General features: G+C 40.3%; 1 protein-coding gene across 3 annotated transcripts in view; it reads right to left on the reverse strand.

The window, feature by feature from the left end:
- SGCG (sarcoglycan gamma) overlaps window positions 1-17,229 on the reverse strand; it is a 454,763-nt gene that overhangs the window by 17,437 nt on the left and 420,097 nt on the right. For all 3 annotated transcript variants that reach the window (XM_066236856.1, XM_066236854.1, XM_066236855.1), the window contains exons 4-5: window positions 16,135-16,222; window positions 12,221-12,340 (exon numbers count right to left, since the gene is read on the reverse strand). In XM_066236856.1, coding sequence (XP_066092953.1) covers window positions 12,221-12,340; window positions 16,135-16,222 — 208 coding nt within the window. The remainder of the gene's footprint in view (window positions 1-12,220; window positions 12,341-16,134; window positions 16,223-17,229) is intronic.

Here is a 17,229-nt window from a genome sequence, read left to right on the forward strand (position 1 = left end):
GAATTAGGAAGAGCGGCTGTAAAAATCCTCCTTGCCGCTCACAAGTCTGAAGGGAAGGGAAAGAAAGGGCAGCAGCCCCGAGGCAAGGGGAGAGGCCCACCACAGAAGCAAATAGACAAAGATCAGTGTGCATATTGCAAAGAGAAGGGACACTGGAAGAAGGATTGCCCTAAACTGCGGGCTGAAAGGCCCGAGCGGGAATCGCAAGTACTGCTCCAATTGGACTGACGGGGCCAGGGCTCTATCCCTGTTGGCTCCCAGGAGCCCATGGTCATCTTGACAGTCGAAGGAAAGCCCACTGATTTCCTAGTTGACACGGGAGCCGCCTACTCAGTCTTGAAAAGCCCTCAAGGACAAATACAAAAAGAAACTACAAAGATAGTAGGGGTAACGGGAAAAGCAGTAACTTACCCACGGGCCACCACAAGAATTACTAATTTGGGCCGTGGCACCATCACCCATTCATTTCTAATCATTCTAGATTGTCCTTACCCTCTGTTGGGCCGAGACCTCCTCCAGAAACTCCATGCCACCATCACCTTCCAGCAACAAGATAGCAGCTCTCGAGAGAACAGCAAGGGAGGTAGTCTGGAGGTAACGGTGCCCATATCTGAAGAATATTTGATGGCAGCCCTCCAGGAAGGTAAGGATGAAGCTATCGGGGTCCTAGAGGAGTTACAGAAACAGGTGCCCGGAGTGTGGGCAGAAACCAACCCACCAGGCCCATCAGCCACCTGTCATAGTGCAGTTGCTGAGCACTGCTAGCCCCATGCGGGTGAGGCAATACTCCATACCTGCACGGGCTAAGCAAGACATAGCACAGCATTTGCAGCGCTTATTAGCGGCAGGTATCCTCCGGGAATGCCAGTCAGCTTGGAACACACCTTTGCTCCCAGTCCAGAAGCCTGGGACCCAGGACTATCACCCGGTGCAGGATCTGCGAGAAGTAAACACCCGGGTAGAGACTATTCACCCTACGGTGCCAAATACCTACACTTTGCTAAGCTCGTTGCCCCTTACTCATATCTATTACTCAGTACTAGATTTGAAGGATGCCTTCTTCTGTATTCCATTAGCCCCCAAGAGCCAGGACATATTTTCTTTTGAATGGAATGATCCAGAGAAAGGACTAGTGGGGCAGTATACATGGACCAGGCTTCCCCAAGGGTTCAAGAACTCCCCCACTATCTTTAATGAGGCTTTGAGCAAGGACTTGCAGGGGTTTCGAGCTGCTCATCTATCAGTTGTACTGCTTCAGTATGTAGATGACCTTCTCATTGCTGCAGCAGAAGAAGAACAATGTAAAGAGGCCACCCTAGACCTACTCCTGGACCTCCAGCAGATGGGGTATCGAGTCTCTGCCAAGAAGGCCCAAATTGTCACCCAAGCCATAAGTTATCTTGGGTATAACTTACAAGGGGGACAAAGGACATTATCCAGTCGAAGGACTCAGACTGTATTACAAATCCCAGAACCTACTAACAAGAGGCAAGTACGAGAATTTCTGGGAGCAGTGGGCTATTGCAGACTCTGGATACTAGGGTTCGCCGAACTGGCCAGGCCTCTGCACGAGCTGACTAGGGGAAAGGAAGAACAGTTTATTTGGACAGACAAGGAAAGGAAAGCTTTCCAGGCATTGAAGGAGGCCCTAGTGACTGCCCCAGCGTTGGCCTTGCCAGACATAGCCAAACCCTTTCAGCTGCACATTGCTGAAAAGAGAGGGGTAGCATTAGGAATCCTTAGCCAAGAGCTTGGGCCATGGAAGAGGCCTGTAGCATACTTGTCCAAAAAGCTAGATCCTGTAGCGTCTGGCTGGCCAACTTGCCTGAGGGCACTTGCTGCTACCTCAACCCTAGTCAAAGAAGCTAATAAACTGACATTGGGTCAGGACCTCCAGATAATTGGAGAACATTATTTAGAACAAGTGCTGCGAGCCCCACCGGATAGATGGCTTTCAAATGCTCGCCTGACGCAGTACCAGGCACAGCTATTGAATCCCGCGGCAGTGCAGTTTTTGAAAACAGCAGCCCTAAACCCTGCCACCTTGCTACCTTTGCCAGACCCAACAGTGGTCCATGATTGCAGACAGATACTGGATACTGTTACAGGGGCTAGACCGGACCTTCGGGACCAGGCCTATGAGAAGGCAGACCTCACGCTGTTCACTGATGGAAGCAGCTATGTCCGAGATGGACAGAGATATGCAGGAGCAGCTGTAACCACCCAGAACAGTGTTTTGTGGCAAAGGGCGTTGCCAAAAGGTACGTCGGCACAGCGAGCGGAGCTGATCGGACTGACGCAGGCCCTCCAGATAGCTGAGGGAAAGGTGGCCAACGTCTACACGGACAGCAGGTATGCCTTTGCCACTGTCCACATTCATGGTGCCATTTACAAAGAAAGAGGCCTGCTAACTGCAGGAGGAAAAGAGATTAAAAATAAAACTGAGATCTTGGCACTGCTTGAGGCTATTTGGCTTCCCTCTAAAGTAGCCATAATTCATTGCAAAGGACATCAAAAAGGGGACTCTTTCATTGTTCAAGGAAACCGTTTTGCTGACATGGCCGCCAGAGAAGCTGCGGAAAGAGGGACTGCAGACATTCTTCTGCTCTTGCCTCAACCCTTGCTGCCTCCAAACCCTAAGTATGCTCCTGAAGAAGAGCAAGAGGGAAGGCAACTAGGGGGTAAAAGAAATAACCAAGGGTGGATAGAACTTCCTGATGCCAGACTCTACCTACCCCAAGGAGTAATAGGAGAAATTGCAAAGGAGATCCATGCAAGTTTCCATCTAGGGCAAAATAAGATGAAACAACTAATTAAGAAGTATTATGGAAGACCCCAGATTAGAAATATAGTTCAATCTATAGTTTCTAGATGTAAGGCGTGTGCTAAGGTCAATGCTATTAATAAGTTTCCCCTCTAGTTAGGTATAGAGGAAAGTGCCCAGGAGAATTGTGGGAAATAGATTTCATGGAAATGACTCCAGGAAAGGCAGGATTCAGGTATCTACTTGTGCTAATAGATACCTTTACAGGATGGATGGAAGCCTTTCCTACCAAGGGTGAAACCGCTTCCACAGTTTGTAAAATTCTACTAAGAGAGATCATCCCTAGATATGGAATCCCTATAGCTATAGGATCTGACAATGGACCAGCTTTCATCTCTAAGATTTCCCAGGAATTAGCTAAGAGGCTAGGAATTAATTGGAAATTGCATTGCATTTACAGGCCTCAAAGTTCAGGACAAGTAGAAAGAATGAATAGGACTTTGAAAGAAACTTTGATTAAGTTGAAGGAGGAGACCGGCAAGAACTGGGTAGAATTATTCCCTTTTGCCCTATTCCGGGTTAGATGTACACCTTATATTAATAAGTGGACCCCCTACGAGCTCATGTTTGGACAACCAGTTCCCCTGGTTCCCCAGCTATTTCCAGGAGGAAATAGAGGTGTCTAATCATAACTTCCTCAAGTCTCTACAGGCATTGCAACAGATTCGGAGAGAAGTAAGGGAACTGCAGGAGCAAAGGATTGCAGAATCGGGAAGCGACACCCAGAGACCCTCACCACCGGACCCTGGACAGTGGGTGTGGATCCTTAACCACTGCCGAGGAAACCTAGAACCGCGGTGGCAAGGACCATTCCAGGTATTACTCAGCACTCCCTCTGCAGTCAAGGTGGCTGAGAAACCTTATTGGATTCACCTCTCCCACGTGAAACCCGCTACGCTCAGTGAACAAGAGACTGATCCCAAGCGATGGAGAGTACATACAGACCCCAAGGATCCTTTAAGGTTAAGATTTTCATCTGTGTCCTAGGAATACTATTTGATTTTGCTAACAGTGGGTTTGGACCTCCTGTAGACCCTGAAACATTTCTTAGAAAATTATATGGGCCCCCATGTGAGTGTAGGGGTGGCACAGATAGTGTACCACCTGAGCAATGGACAAGGACAGTAGACTGCACCAATAAGGTAGCCTACCTCACTTATCAATGGTGGATACCCACTCTTATGGATATTAAAACAGGCAGACCCTTAAATTCAGGGGGATGGTCATGAGGAACACAAAGTCAGCTACCTACGAGGGGCTTAGAACAACGTTGGGTCTGTCGTGTAAAGCCTCACAGTATGCCACCAACCGTAGGAAAGGATAAGTCGTGCCCCAGGGAGTGCGAAACCATTTATGATCAAATACATTCCACTTGCTATCAGGAATTACAAGAATGCATTAAGGGCAATTTGACAGTATATACTGCAATTCTAATAAGAAACAGAGAAGGAAAAGCACCAGATATTGGGACAAACCACTATATGCAAGTCTCATGTAGAGGTACAGCGGGAAAACCAGTGTGCTGGACCAGGGAGCTACTGCTGCATATCTCAGATGGGGGTGGGCCTCAAGATGCAGTACGAGAGTTTCGAGTCCAGAAGAAATTAGAGCAAATACTTGAGAACATGTTCCCTAGAATAGACTACCACCCTCTAACATTGCCTAAGGGCCGGGATGTTGATTTGGATACCCAAACCTCTGAGATATTGTTAGCTACCTATAAGGCTCTGAACCTTACCAACCCAAGTCTGACTGCTGACTGTTGGCTTTGTATGACTCTAGGCACACCAATACCTATTGCAATCCCCTCCGCAGTTAATGAATCTGCACTTGCTCTTGTCTTAGGAAATAGAAACTGCAGTGGCAACATTCCTTTTAGAGTTCAACCCCTAGAGTTTTTCAATGTTTCCTGTGTAATCAGTTACCCACAAAATAATAGTTTAGACATAGATTTTGGATTGGCAGATTTTGCTAATTGCAGCCGGTTCATCAACTCCAGTTCACCCTTATGTGCAGATACGGGGAAGACATGGCTATGCGGAGGTAATTTAGCTTTCTCCTATTTACCTGTGAATTGGACCGGGGTTTGCATACTAGCAACTTTAATGCCAGATATAGACATCATCCCTGGTGATGAACCCGTCCCTGTTCCCACTTTAGATTACATCAGTGGACGGCTCAAAAGAGCGGTTACATTAATCCCCCTGTTAGTTGGTCTAGGAGTAGCTGGAGCAATAGCATCTGGAACGGCTGGACTAGGGGTGGCCCTTCACTCCTATAATAAATTATCACACCAGTTGATTGACGACATCCAATCTGTGTCTCGGTCCATCCAAGACATACAAGATCAATTAGATTCCTTAGCTGAAATGGTCCTACAGAATAGGAGAGGTCTAGATTTACTGACTGCAGAGCAAGGGGGAATTTGTCTGGCATTACAGGAGAAATGCTGTTTTTATGTTAACAAATCTGGAATAGTCAGGGATAGAATAAAGAAACTACAGGAGGACTTAGTAAAAAGAAGAAGAGAACTCTTCGAAAGCCCTGTGTGGAGTGGCTTTAATGGGATGTTGCCATACCTACTTCCCCTTTTGGGTCCGTGTATTGGCTTCCTGTGTCTTATATCCTTAGGCCCTATAATTTTAAATAAACTACTTGCTTTCATTAAAGAGCATATAGACACTGTTAAGTTAATGGTCCTGTCTCAACCCTACACCCTCCTTCCCTCTGATGAAGAATCAAGGGTTTGATTATACCCCAACAGGAGTAGGGAATGTAAGGATCAAGAAAAGATCAAATTGTTAGATTCAGGAAAGTGTGCTGGGGTTGCCAGTGTAGACCAGAGACAGGGAGGTAAGGATAGGGACCCTGTAAGGCTAAGAACAAAGGAAGACAAACGTTTGCATTCCATTGGTTAGAGACCTTTATCAGAAGTTTATGTTTGAAGTTCGCCAATGAGCTAGACCCAGCCCCTGTTGCTATGCTATGTGCAACTCCCTTAGCAAATAAGTGACCGCTATTTTTGCTTCTGTTATATGCTTGCTTACTTAGGATATATAAGGAACTAGCTGTAAGCACCCGGGGGCGGTTCCCATTTGCAGCTCCTACTGAGTATGGTGTCTCCGGACATCAGGGAACTCGCCCCTGCGCAGGTGAAACTGGCCAATAAAGTTACATCTATACCTACCTCTGAAAGTCTCCGACATTTGTTTTTTATTATACCCGGTGGATGCTTCAATTGCCAGAGAACTAAAATATATTTGGGGGAAGCCAAACTAACAATTTATTACCTGCCAGAAGTCAGTCCTAGCAGTGGAACAGAGTACTTTTATTTTTTTGAAGATGACTTTTGGATGCTATTCCAATAATGTGTTCTATAACTGGAATTAGTAAAAGAGGCATGCTAACTTTGATCACTTGATGAACAATTCTATTTGTAGGGTAAAAATGAGATTGCTTAAAGGCCTAGGTCAATTTCTGAGTTGGTCAAATTGTTGAAGTTCTCCATAATTTTGACTTAAAAATGATTCTTCAGTTTCCTAGTTAACTGACGCCTATATAAAAGCTGTTTAAGAGTTAAAGAGAGATTTCATCTTATTCTTTGCATACCTAAGACAGGGAATGGCAAGAAAACACTGTACCTGAGTCAAGATTAGGATTTAATGCAAGTTGGGTGTTTGGAGTGCACCACCTTAAAGAAGAAGCCTCTTCATTGCCTGCCTTAGATTCTGTGCTTGGGGCACTTGAGCAAGTAACCAGAAAGGAGAAAAGTGAAGCAAGCATTTAATGCTCTTTCCCATTCCCCAGAGTGAGGCTGACTGTCTCTTCTCTTATTGCTCCCTTTCCTTGGCTGTGAACCGCTACTGCTTTTGCTGTCCACAAACTCCAAAGCCTACTTAGAGTCAGTCCATTAAAAACAGAAGCCAAACTTTTCCAGTAAAGAGTGGAGAAAAGGCTTTAGTTGGAATGTACTTTGAAAAATTAAGATTTATGAAAACACTTTCAGTGTATTTTATTTTCACAAAACATAGTTGTCATTGTAGAAACTATGAAATCATATGAAATAAAGAATAGGTCAAGTTTTGTTTGTGGTGCAATTTTTCCAACACAGCTGAAATTGTGGAATGGGTGTCTTAGTTTTCTAGTTCTGTGTTAGAAACTGTGACACAGCAGCTTGGAGTGGTGCCCATTTGTTAGCTTATACCTCTGTAGGTCTGAAGTCCACCTCGGTTGCTTTGCTACATCATATGCTTGGGATCTCCTAAGGCCAAAATCCAGTTTTTAGCCAGGCAGAGCTCTTTCTGAAGGCTCTGGGCAAGAATCTGCTTCCAAGCTCAATCAGATTGTTGGCAGGCTATAGTTCCTCCTGGTTTGGGGGCTAAGGCCCCATTTTCATGCTGTCAGACAAGGGCCTCTAAGCTTCTGGAAGCCACCCGATTCCTTGTCACATGGCCTTCTCCATCTTCTTATATCAACAAAGCAACAGAACCTTCTTGCGCTTTGAATGTCTCTGACTTTCCCTTCTACTGCCAGCCAAAGAAAGCTCTCTGTTATAAAGAGCTCAGATTAGATTAGGTCCACCCAGGTAATCTTCCTTTTGCCACATAAACAACATAATCATGGGAATGGTATCTCATCATATTCACAGATTCCATCCACACGCAGAGATGAGAAAATTCTACAAGGGCCAAGATCACTGGGGATGATCTTTAGAACTCTGCCTACCACAGTACACAATATGACGTTGTTCACATAGTATTTAACATTGTAAAAAAGCCGTCAAAGCAGTCAAATGGAAGGGATTGTCAGTTTTCCCAAGAGTGAATATTTTAATCTTGTGATACTAAAATTATTGCTCTTTGAAGTACCAATCAGTTGTCATCTGTATTCATTTTTGCTTCTTCATTTGCTGGCAAGGCGGAGTTTTCAAGTCTTCTGTTACTAGATTTGTTAGGGATTTTAGTTTTACATGATTTTTGGTTCATGAAACCCTGCATTTTTTGGCAAGACTTGCAACTTAATTTCACATCGGTTTGTATTTGCTTTTTTTGATTCTGTGCAATACCGTTCGGTCGATGAAAGGTGACTGTAAGATGCTGGGAGGGACCCCACCAAGCACTGAGAAATGAGAGACGCACTCATCTACTTACTGAGGCAGCAGTCTGGTTCTCACAAAACCTCTCCATTATTATTTTCAGCAATGGTCTATTAATGTCCATTCATGCCTGACACTCTGTACAGGATGATAATTCTTAATATTTCTTCCTGACAAACTCTTACCCATCTTTCTAAGACTAGCTCAAATTTCTCTTTCCTGGAGAAACCTTCTCTGAGCTACTCTTGTCTCTCTTCCCATTGATAGATACGTGAATTCCAAACTGCCCTCTTGATGTTCCGCTTATCTGTCAGACCTCACCCTTACTGGACTATCGCCCCTGAGACAGAGGAATTCCAAAAAGCTGACAAGCCACCCCAAGGAGGGGCTCCAGACATACCAGGACTTTTAATTCAACACCCACATGCTCGAAGCCCCCCAAGGAGGAGCATTTGGACATACCAGAACTTTTGCCTCAGTATCCCCTCAGGCTCTCCCAAACACTATATAACTCGCCCCTAGTCTGTAACCGGTGCTCTTCTCCCCAGGAGAAGTGCCCGGCAGGGTTCCTTTCTTCCTTTCAATAGAGCCTGTTACTCTGGTCTTTCGGACTCCCATGGATTCCAACACCCATCACCCTCCAGTATAACTGTCCCCTTTCTCCAAGCCCTTGGCCCAGGCATCTATTATGCTCCTTAGCAGACTGTGTCCAACAAATTAATGCTTTACATCTCAGATGAATTAGAAACATCACCTAAAAGGAACATATCTTAATTATTTTGTACTTTAGGTATTTAGCTTAATTACTAACATATAGTAAATATTAAATAAATGTTAATAAACCCTAGAGAAATAGTATAGGTTTAGGTAGACCAGTGGTTCTCCACTAGAGGTGATTTTACCCCTACTCCCCCAAAAAAGGATGTCTGGCAATGAGTGGAGACATTTTGGTTGTCACAAATCATGAGGGAAGGGGGAAGAATTCTACTGGATCAGTGGATAAAGCTCAGGTATCCTGCTAAATGTCCTCCAATGCAAAGGACAGCCTCTACTCACACCAAAGATGCTAACCAGCCAATAATGTTAATAGTGTGAAGGCTGAGAAAACCTAAGCTCGCCTGACCAGGCGGTGGTGCAGTGGATAGAGCGTCAGACTGGGATGCGAAGGACCCAGGTTTGAGACCCCGAGGTCACCAGCTTGAGCACGAGCTCATCTGGTTTAAGCAAAGCTCACCAGCTTGGACCCAAGGTCGCTGGCTTGAGCAAGGGGTTACTCAGTCTGCTGAAGGCCCACAATCAAGGCACATATGAGAAAGCAATCAATGAACAACTAAGGTGTTGCAACAAAAAACTAATGATTGATGCTTCTTCTCTCTCTCTGTTCCTATCTGTCTCTAACTCTCTCTGACTCTCTCTCTCTCTCTGTCTCTGTAAAAAAAAAAAAAAAAAAAAAAAAGAAAACCTAAGCTCAATAATATATAGAGAGGGTCAAATTTTGCATCCTTGGGTAGAAAACAAGGAGAGAAGTCAGAATTGTAGAATATCTTGCATTTCTTTAATCATAAATTGGGAAACTAACAAGAGTTAAACTCAGGGGTCAAATTTTTACTGTTTATATACTCAACACTCATGGTTTCCCTAGCAACCAGAACTCTATGTTATTATAATGGCAAGAAAAATATACAGTGGTTGCAGGTATTATATATTTGCTCTGGTTAGTTTCACTGGAGAGAAGAGTTTGGAAGAAATTTGTGACTGAGACAAAAATAAACTATGAAAGAGAAGAAGAATATGATATTTTTAAAAAGGATATGCGCCAGAGAGTATATCTATATGTTGCTGACATATTGCTTCTCCCACTGTCTCTGGTCCATTTAGTGTGGGGCAGTGGTTCCCAGCATGTGGCCTCTGGTGCTGCAGGACCAGCTAAGAAATGCAGAATCTCATGCCCATTTCAGACCTACTGAATCAGAAACTCTGGGATTGAGGCCAGCAATGTACATTTTTAAAAGCCTTCCAGGTGATTTTGATCCATGCATGTAGGTAATAAATAAAATAGCTGCTTATCGATTTTTTTCTCACTAGTTCCACTCACTAATTAATTAACATCATGGCTTGAAAGAAGCCCTGGGCAAGAAAGAAGTTCATGTCACGATGCCCTGTATAGAATGGCTTGGGTTTGAAGTAAGCTAAACTGGTTCTTAGACTATCTCCCCTACAGATTTTATGGCCCCACAGTGCAATAATACTCTACTATTGCCTGTATTATTGCTTTTCCGAGCTTTCAGCCAGATGCAGTCACCCAGTGATTCAGTGTCACCCTTTACCTCTGTCCTTTGCCTACATTAATCCACTTAATCCAGGAACACTAGTATGGCAGACATTATAGATCCACTTCTAAAAGTGATAAAACAGCCAAAACAGTAACTTGCCTGTGTTCATGCAGCAGTAATTGTTGAGGAAGAGATAGAAACTAGATCTACAAAGCACATATTCCCTGTACTGTGCAACAGTGGATTTCTGATGACTGAGGCCACTTTTATTAGACAATAATCAATCTCCTTTAATTAGATTTCCTCAAGTCTTTTATTTTAGTAAGAAAAGGACCCTACTGCTTTATAGTATGCTGCAAAAGAGGTTATGATTTTATAGTTTGTTTTGTTAGGCATTGTATGTGACATAAAACTTTGCGTTAGAGTTGAGTCTATTTCTTAAATCAGAATATTATTTCTTTTTTTATTTATGAGCATTGGTAACAATATGTGAGAGAATAAAGTTGCTCTTGGTATTCAAGATAGTACATAGAAGTACTGGGATGCATTGAACTAGTGTTTGCTTTTGTATGTCTTTTAGTCTTTACAGCTCAGCAAGTAAATTTAGAACAGGTTCTGAACATTTTAAAAATAAAATTTCTTCTTTTCAGTCCTAAAAATGAGTCATATCAGAAACCCATCTTATCTTTATTTCGAAGAAAGAAATTATTTTTGTAAAAGTATAGGGAATCCAAGTACCTGGTATAGTAAGAGTAAAAAAGCCTTGGAAGAATGTTCTTTTGCAAAAGTGATGTGGAAACCAGATGCTTTAATATTGTGTAGATGATCCAAGAAATTATGATAAGCTTTTGGGTTACACCAGTTGGAGAGAGACAAAGGGTATCAATGTGGTGGAAGAAGAGTGAGTAAAGATTTATGAGGATTCATTCTTCTAGGAATTTCCAAAGAATTTCCAAAAAAATATAAAGAAGAGTAAACAAATTCAAACTATTTTTTCTTATCTGCCTGGAAGATTCTAGAATAAATGTGCCAAAAGTACAATTTGCTTTTGCAGAACTGCACTCCATGGGATACTGTTTTTCTTAAGAGATACTATAGATGACTGGATAAAGAAGATGTGATGTGGAATATTATTTAGCCTTGAAAAAGAAGAAAATCTTGCCACCTGTGATGATATGGATAGATCTTCTGAGTGTTAGGCTAAATATAATAAACCAGACAGAGAAAAACTAATACTGTATGATCTCACTTATATATGGAATCTAAAATAAATAAATAAACCAACCAAAATATCAACCAACTGAATTCATAGATGTAGAGAACAGATTGGTGACTCCAAGAGGTGGGGTTGGGGGATGGGCAAAATGGCTGAAGGAAATCCAAAGGTACCTAATTCCAGCTATAAATGAAAAAATCATGGGGTATAATCTACAGCAGGGGTCCCCAAACTACGGCCCGTGGGCCACATGCGGCCCCCTGAGGCCATTTATCCAGCCCCCGCCGCACTTCCGAAAGGGGCACCTCTTTCATTGGTGGTCAGTGAGAGGAGCACATTGACCATCATTAGCCAAAAGCAGGCCCATAGTTCCCATTGAAATACTAGTCAGTTAGTTGATTTAAATTTACTTGTTCTTTATTTTAAATATTGTATTTGTTCCCTTTTTTTTTTAACTTTAAAATAAGATATGTGCAGTGTGCATAGGGATTTGTTCATAGTTTTTGTTATAGTCCGGCCCTCCAACGGTCTGAGGGACAGTAAACTGGCCTCCTGTGTAAAAAGTTTGAGGACCCCTGATCTACAACATAGTTTCATGGTTAATAATACTGTATTGTATATTTGAAAGTTGCTTTTGAGTAAATTTTAAAAGTTCTCATCACAAGAAAAAATATGCAAGTATGGATGGTAATGGATATTAATTTGAATTATTGTGGTGATAATTTCACAGTATATACAAACATGAAATCGTTATGTTACATTTCTGAAACTAATATGTCAATTTTATCTCAATTAAAAGAGCTACTACGTACCAGTTACTCGAAGTCTATCTGTACCAACCACAACTTCACTTTCATCAACAGTAAACAGTGACTTGCCTTCTTTGGAATTGATCTGAAACTGTTGATTCTGGAATTCTACCAATTTGGGACCTGAAGGATTAATTAAAAGTTTATTATCAAGTGTTACTACATGCAGTGTCATAATCTCTATTTTTACACATTCCATGTCATCTAGAAATAGCAAATTATTAAATATTTAGTATTTGTTACCAATAGTTTTCTTTTATTCTATAATTAAACTTAAACATTTTAAGCCTAAATCTATTATATTATTAAAATTAATTTATGTCAGATCTGTGCTAATCTATATCAAATATATGTATGCATAAATTATTTAAAACAATTTTTTCAGGTTTTTGAAACTTGCCAAAAATAATTTAATTCTGCTACTCTTATTCTTTAAATTTGCATTCAGAATATAAAATAAATATATTATATTCTGAAATGTGAGATTTATTTAAAAGCATCTTATGAATGGTTCACTTTAATGGCTAAAGTTAACCCAGAAAATGTTTTATACTCAGATTATCTTCTGTGCCCTTTTCCTCAGAAAATGTTCTCACCTTTTAGTCCACAGAAAAAAACAGACATCACCATGGAAGAACACCCTCAAATTCTGTCCTTCCCTAAGGCATTTTTGTTTTCTTCACATTCATTCTTTCTTTTTATTTCAGTGACAAAGGAATCACTTTCTCCTCCAAGTTTAATTTATTCATATCAGCTTTAGACCCATTGCATTTCAAATCATTACTGTATTCAACAACTGTTTAATCTGTGCTACGATGGGCCAGGCTCTGGGGATACTGGTATCCCCATGGAGTGAATGAGACCTAGTACTCATTATTTTATGTTTCATAATTTTTCTTCCTGCTTCCAATCTTTCTAACCCTGGCAGCATAATGAATTAATCTCTTTAGAACTCAGTTTTCAGCATTTGCTTAAAAAACTACAAGTGTTTCCTGGTTCTTTTGTATATTAGCTTTATATTCTTATCTACTAGAAAAGCAAATTTATCAAGAAAAGCTGATGGTTTGTGTGGAGGCGTCCTGGTGATCCCATGTGCTCATTCAAGTTGATGGATACCTGCTAGAAATTAGATATAAACTTTTCAATTAATACATAAATCCATTTTGAACATGGTCACCAGCATATTCTTATGTTATTTTTATTAATTTGTTCCTCAAAATCATTCAATGATTCTTCATTTAAATGTGCGTGTGTACATCACTTATAAAGTGAAACTCATTTTCCCCTCTGTTTTATCTTCTTTTTCTTAAGGAAGCATGCCTTAATTTTATGAGTAGTTGCCTGTATTATTCTGAGCTTTCAGCCAGATGCAGTCACCCAGTGATTCAGTGTCATCCTTTACCTTTTATGGGTCACTGATATATTAAATTTATTTGAGTATAAAATTAAAAGAAAAAACCCTGAAATAATTACCCAGTAAGAGTTCAAAGAGTATTGCTCATTGGAGGTTGATATAATAATTTTTAGGAGGTTTTATAAAAGTTAAAGGTGTTAAACTAAATGACAACTTTTTCTGTAACCATTGTCATGAACGTGGTTGAAATCTTCAACAAATAAATCTAATTTCATTTTTTATCAGTAACAAGTTATCTAAGTACTTATTTAGATCAAAGGAAATGCAGGAAAGTGAGTCCATTCTGTTCAAAACAAACTTAATGCATTTTTTTATATTTAAGGTTCTGTGCTAAAAATTGAAGATATACAAGTGAGTGAGATGTAGCTCACAACTCATAAAAGTTCATAGTTTATGAAAGAAAGAAAGCATATACATTTTGTTCCAGGACAATTTGATAAATACCATGACACAGGTAGGGAGAGTGTTCAATGAGAACCCTGACAAATCATCCATGGCCCCCCCTTGTGGGTCAGGAACAGGAGGATGTCGGAGCTGACATCAAAGAAACAATTTATGGTTCCCTGGTGGTGGGAGGAGGCGCTCCAGGCAGAGGTGCTACTTGAATAAAGACACAGTAGTGAATAAATTTCACCCACATTTTATCAAAAATAGGCATTGAATGTTAAATTTAAATGTTTTCCACTTCAGAAGAAACTGTTCTCTAATGATAAACCCATAATAACAGGGATTATCATCTCTTAAAATAACTGAGTTTGTGGTAAAGGGTTTGAGCAAAAAAGAAAAAAAAGAAATTCATGGACACAGACAACAGTGTGGTCATTGCTGGGGAAGAGGGATGGTGGAGGTGGTGAAGGACTTGGGAGGGATAGTGATTGTTGGGGACTTGCATTAGGATGGTGAACACACAAAACAGTGCACAGATGATGTGCTGTGGAATTGTGCACCTCAGTATAATTTTGTTAACCAGTGTCAGTTCAGTACAGTCAATAAAAAAACATGTATGCTGGATAAACTCAGGACCTAATGATCAAACTTCTAAGCAAAAAAGAAATGCAATTAATTATGTAGAATAAGATACAAAGATTAAAACAAAACAGAGTTCTGTTTAATAAAATATGAACTCTGTGTAAAACAGAGTTCTTAAATAATAAAAATATGGAGTTCTTATATAATAAAAAGAAATCATCAGGCTAATATATATTTATGATTTCCAATGTAACATGATTCTGTTTTGTAAAAACAACTACTTAAAAAGAGAGACACTGATTTTTCTGCTTCGGGTTGTGAGTGGCTGTTTCAGCTGGGTCCCGAGGGCTCCGGAATCCTATAGAGTGAAGACTTAATTACAAAGTAATGCCAAACTTCTGAAGTTCATTGCCAGGACTGTGATGGTACATGAAGGGAATGTGGAAGGTGGATATAAGACCCTAGATAGAATCCTCACCGTGGATGGGTTCACCGAATCAGCCCAGTAGGAAAACCTCTATTCTGCAACCCCATCTTCTCTTACCATTTCTTGCAATAAACCCAATTACACACACACACACACACACACACACACACAATTTAAAGGGTAAAATAAAAATTAAAAAAATAAAAAGACACTGAAAGCTACCAGTTTGTGTTGGAAGTATACTTCTCATCTTTGTATTTCCATAATCTAAAGGTCCACCTAATCTCTTAGATTTGACAAATCTATAGAATTTCAATAGTGTAGAAAATGTATACACATTCTTTTTACCTACTGGGTTGCCTTTTTGTTATTTTTCAACTATATTTTTTTGTTCTAATTTGTTTTTTCACTGTGCAAGATTCCATGTGACCTCACTCCTATGTGACCTGGTTCCTGGTCTTAGCTGATTGGATGGAGCTACATAGCCCACCCAAGGGCATTTGGTTGAAGCTTAGTTGGGCCAATTAGAATACTTTGTTGTGAATTTAGAATTCATGAAATTGAAAACTAAGTTGATCGATGTTGAGAACTACAGCTAATCAGATGAAGAACCAGAAAGGTCCTAAATGTCCTGTAGAGTTAGAACAGATGCAGCCATAATATCCAAGGGACAGGGATGGGCAAATACACACTGGAAGAGAGGGGTACTTGGCAGAGAGCGAGAGAGGCACAAAGTGAGAGGTGGGGGAAGAGAGAGAGAACAAATACTTTTGGCTCTTTGTTCTCTTGAGGACAACTGCTTTGGTTACTTTCTGTATTTTTTTGGTCTCTATGAGATTCTTTTGTATTCTGCAATAATCATTTGTTTCTTGTACCTTGAATGGCCCTTTATTTCTTAGAATCAAAATAACTTTAATTAAAATACTTTTAGATTGTCCTCTGTGATGCTAATTATTCTCTCTGAACAACATGGCATATTTTTCTAAATTGGTACATTGATTGTTCATAAATACCTTTGAATTCTTTAGAAGAAAAAACAAATTTACCCATTCAGCACATTGTTCAAGGACCTACACATGCAAAGCACTCTGATGAAGCCTGACTCACCCACTCTCAGTCTGCCCATGACCTCTCCTTCAGAGTTCTGTGCATTCACAGTCACATTCTGAGTAGACTGTAGAAGCAGAGATGAGTCCTAGAAAGGGATTTATGAAATTAGCCAATGTATACTGTTTAAAATGATTATATCTTTATATTTGTATATAAATTTGAGATGTATACAAAATGATTCTCCATAGTCACAGATCCTATAATCCTAATCATTGTTTTTATTAAATTATTTTAAAACCTTGAATTATATTATATTAAGGGGTAAATGTATTAACTTTTTTTTATAAAATAGAGCAATCTTATGTTTGCGTATACTGGTTACAATGCACCAAATCAGATCTCAAGGTGAAGATCTAAAGCAATCAAGTTTTAATGTGTTTGTGCATCTGAAACTTGTATAATTTTGTTAACTAGTGTCACCTCAACAAAGTCAATAAAAAGAAAAAACAGTTTCAATGTGTTTTTTTCTTTTCCAAAGAATTAAAATTTCATTTGTTACTATTTATGTTTAGGACATGATAATGTGTGTGCGTGCGTGTGTGTGTGTGTGTGTGTGTGTGTGTATTTAAGTGAGAGGAGAGACAGTGAGATGGACTCCCTCATACACCCTGACCAGGGGATTCCCTGGCAACTCCAGTCCAGGGCCAATGCTCTAATTAACCAACCTATTTTTTAGCACCTGAGGCTGATGCACTTCAACCAACCCAGGTATTCTCAGCGTTTGGGGCCCATTCCAAGGGAGGTAAAGAGAAACAGATGGTCCCTTCTCACAGGTGCCCTGACCGAGGATCGAACCCTGGACATCCATACACCGGGCTGACACTCTGTCCACTGAACCAACGTAATATACTTTATGAAGACAAACCAAAAAATGGTTAGCACTTCTCTAATAAATACCATGTTACTTTTAAAATGCAAAAACTTGTCATAATTGCAAAAGAGCTTTTAAAATTTATTGGATGCCTTTTTTGAGCTTTTTGTTAAAAGATAAAGTGGCTTTATTCTCACGTTAATGTTTTCTGTGGTGTCAGTTCTGAATGGGAGGTTTGTTTTACAGAAAATTACTTTCTTTCATATAAGTATTTTCTTCAT

Source organism: Saccopteryx bilineata, chromosome 6, assembly GCF_036850765.1.
Source record: "Saccopteryx bilineata isolate mSacBil1 chromosome 6, mSacBil1_pri_phased_curated, whole genome shotgun sequence".
NCBI classification, from domain to species: Eukaryota; Metazoa; Chordata; class Mammalia; order Chiroptera; family Emballonuridae; genus Saccopteryx; species Saccopteryx bilineata.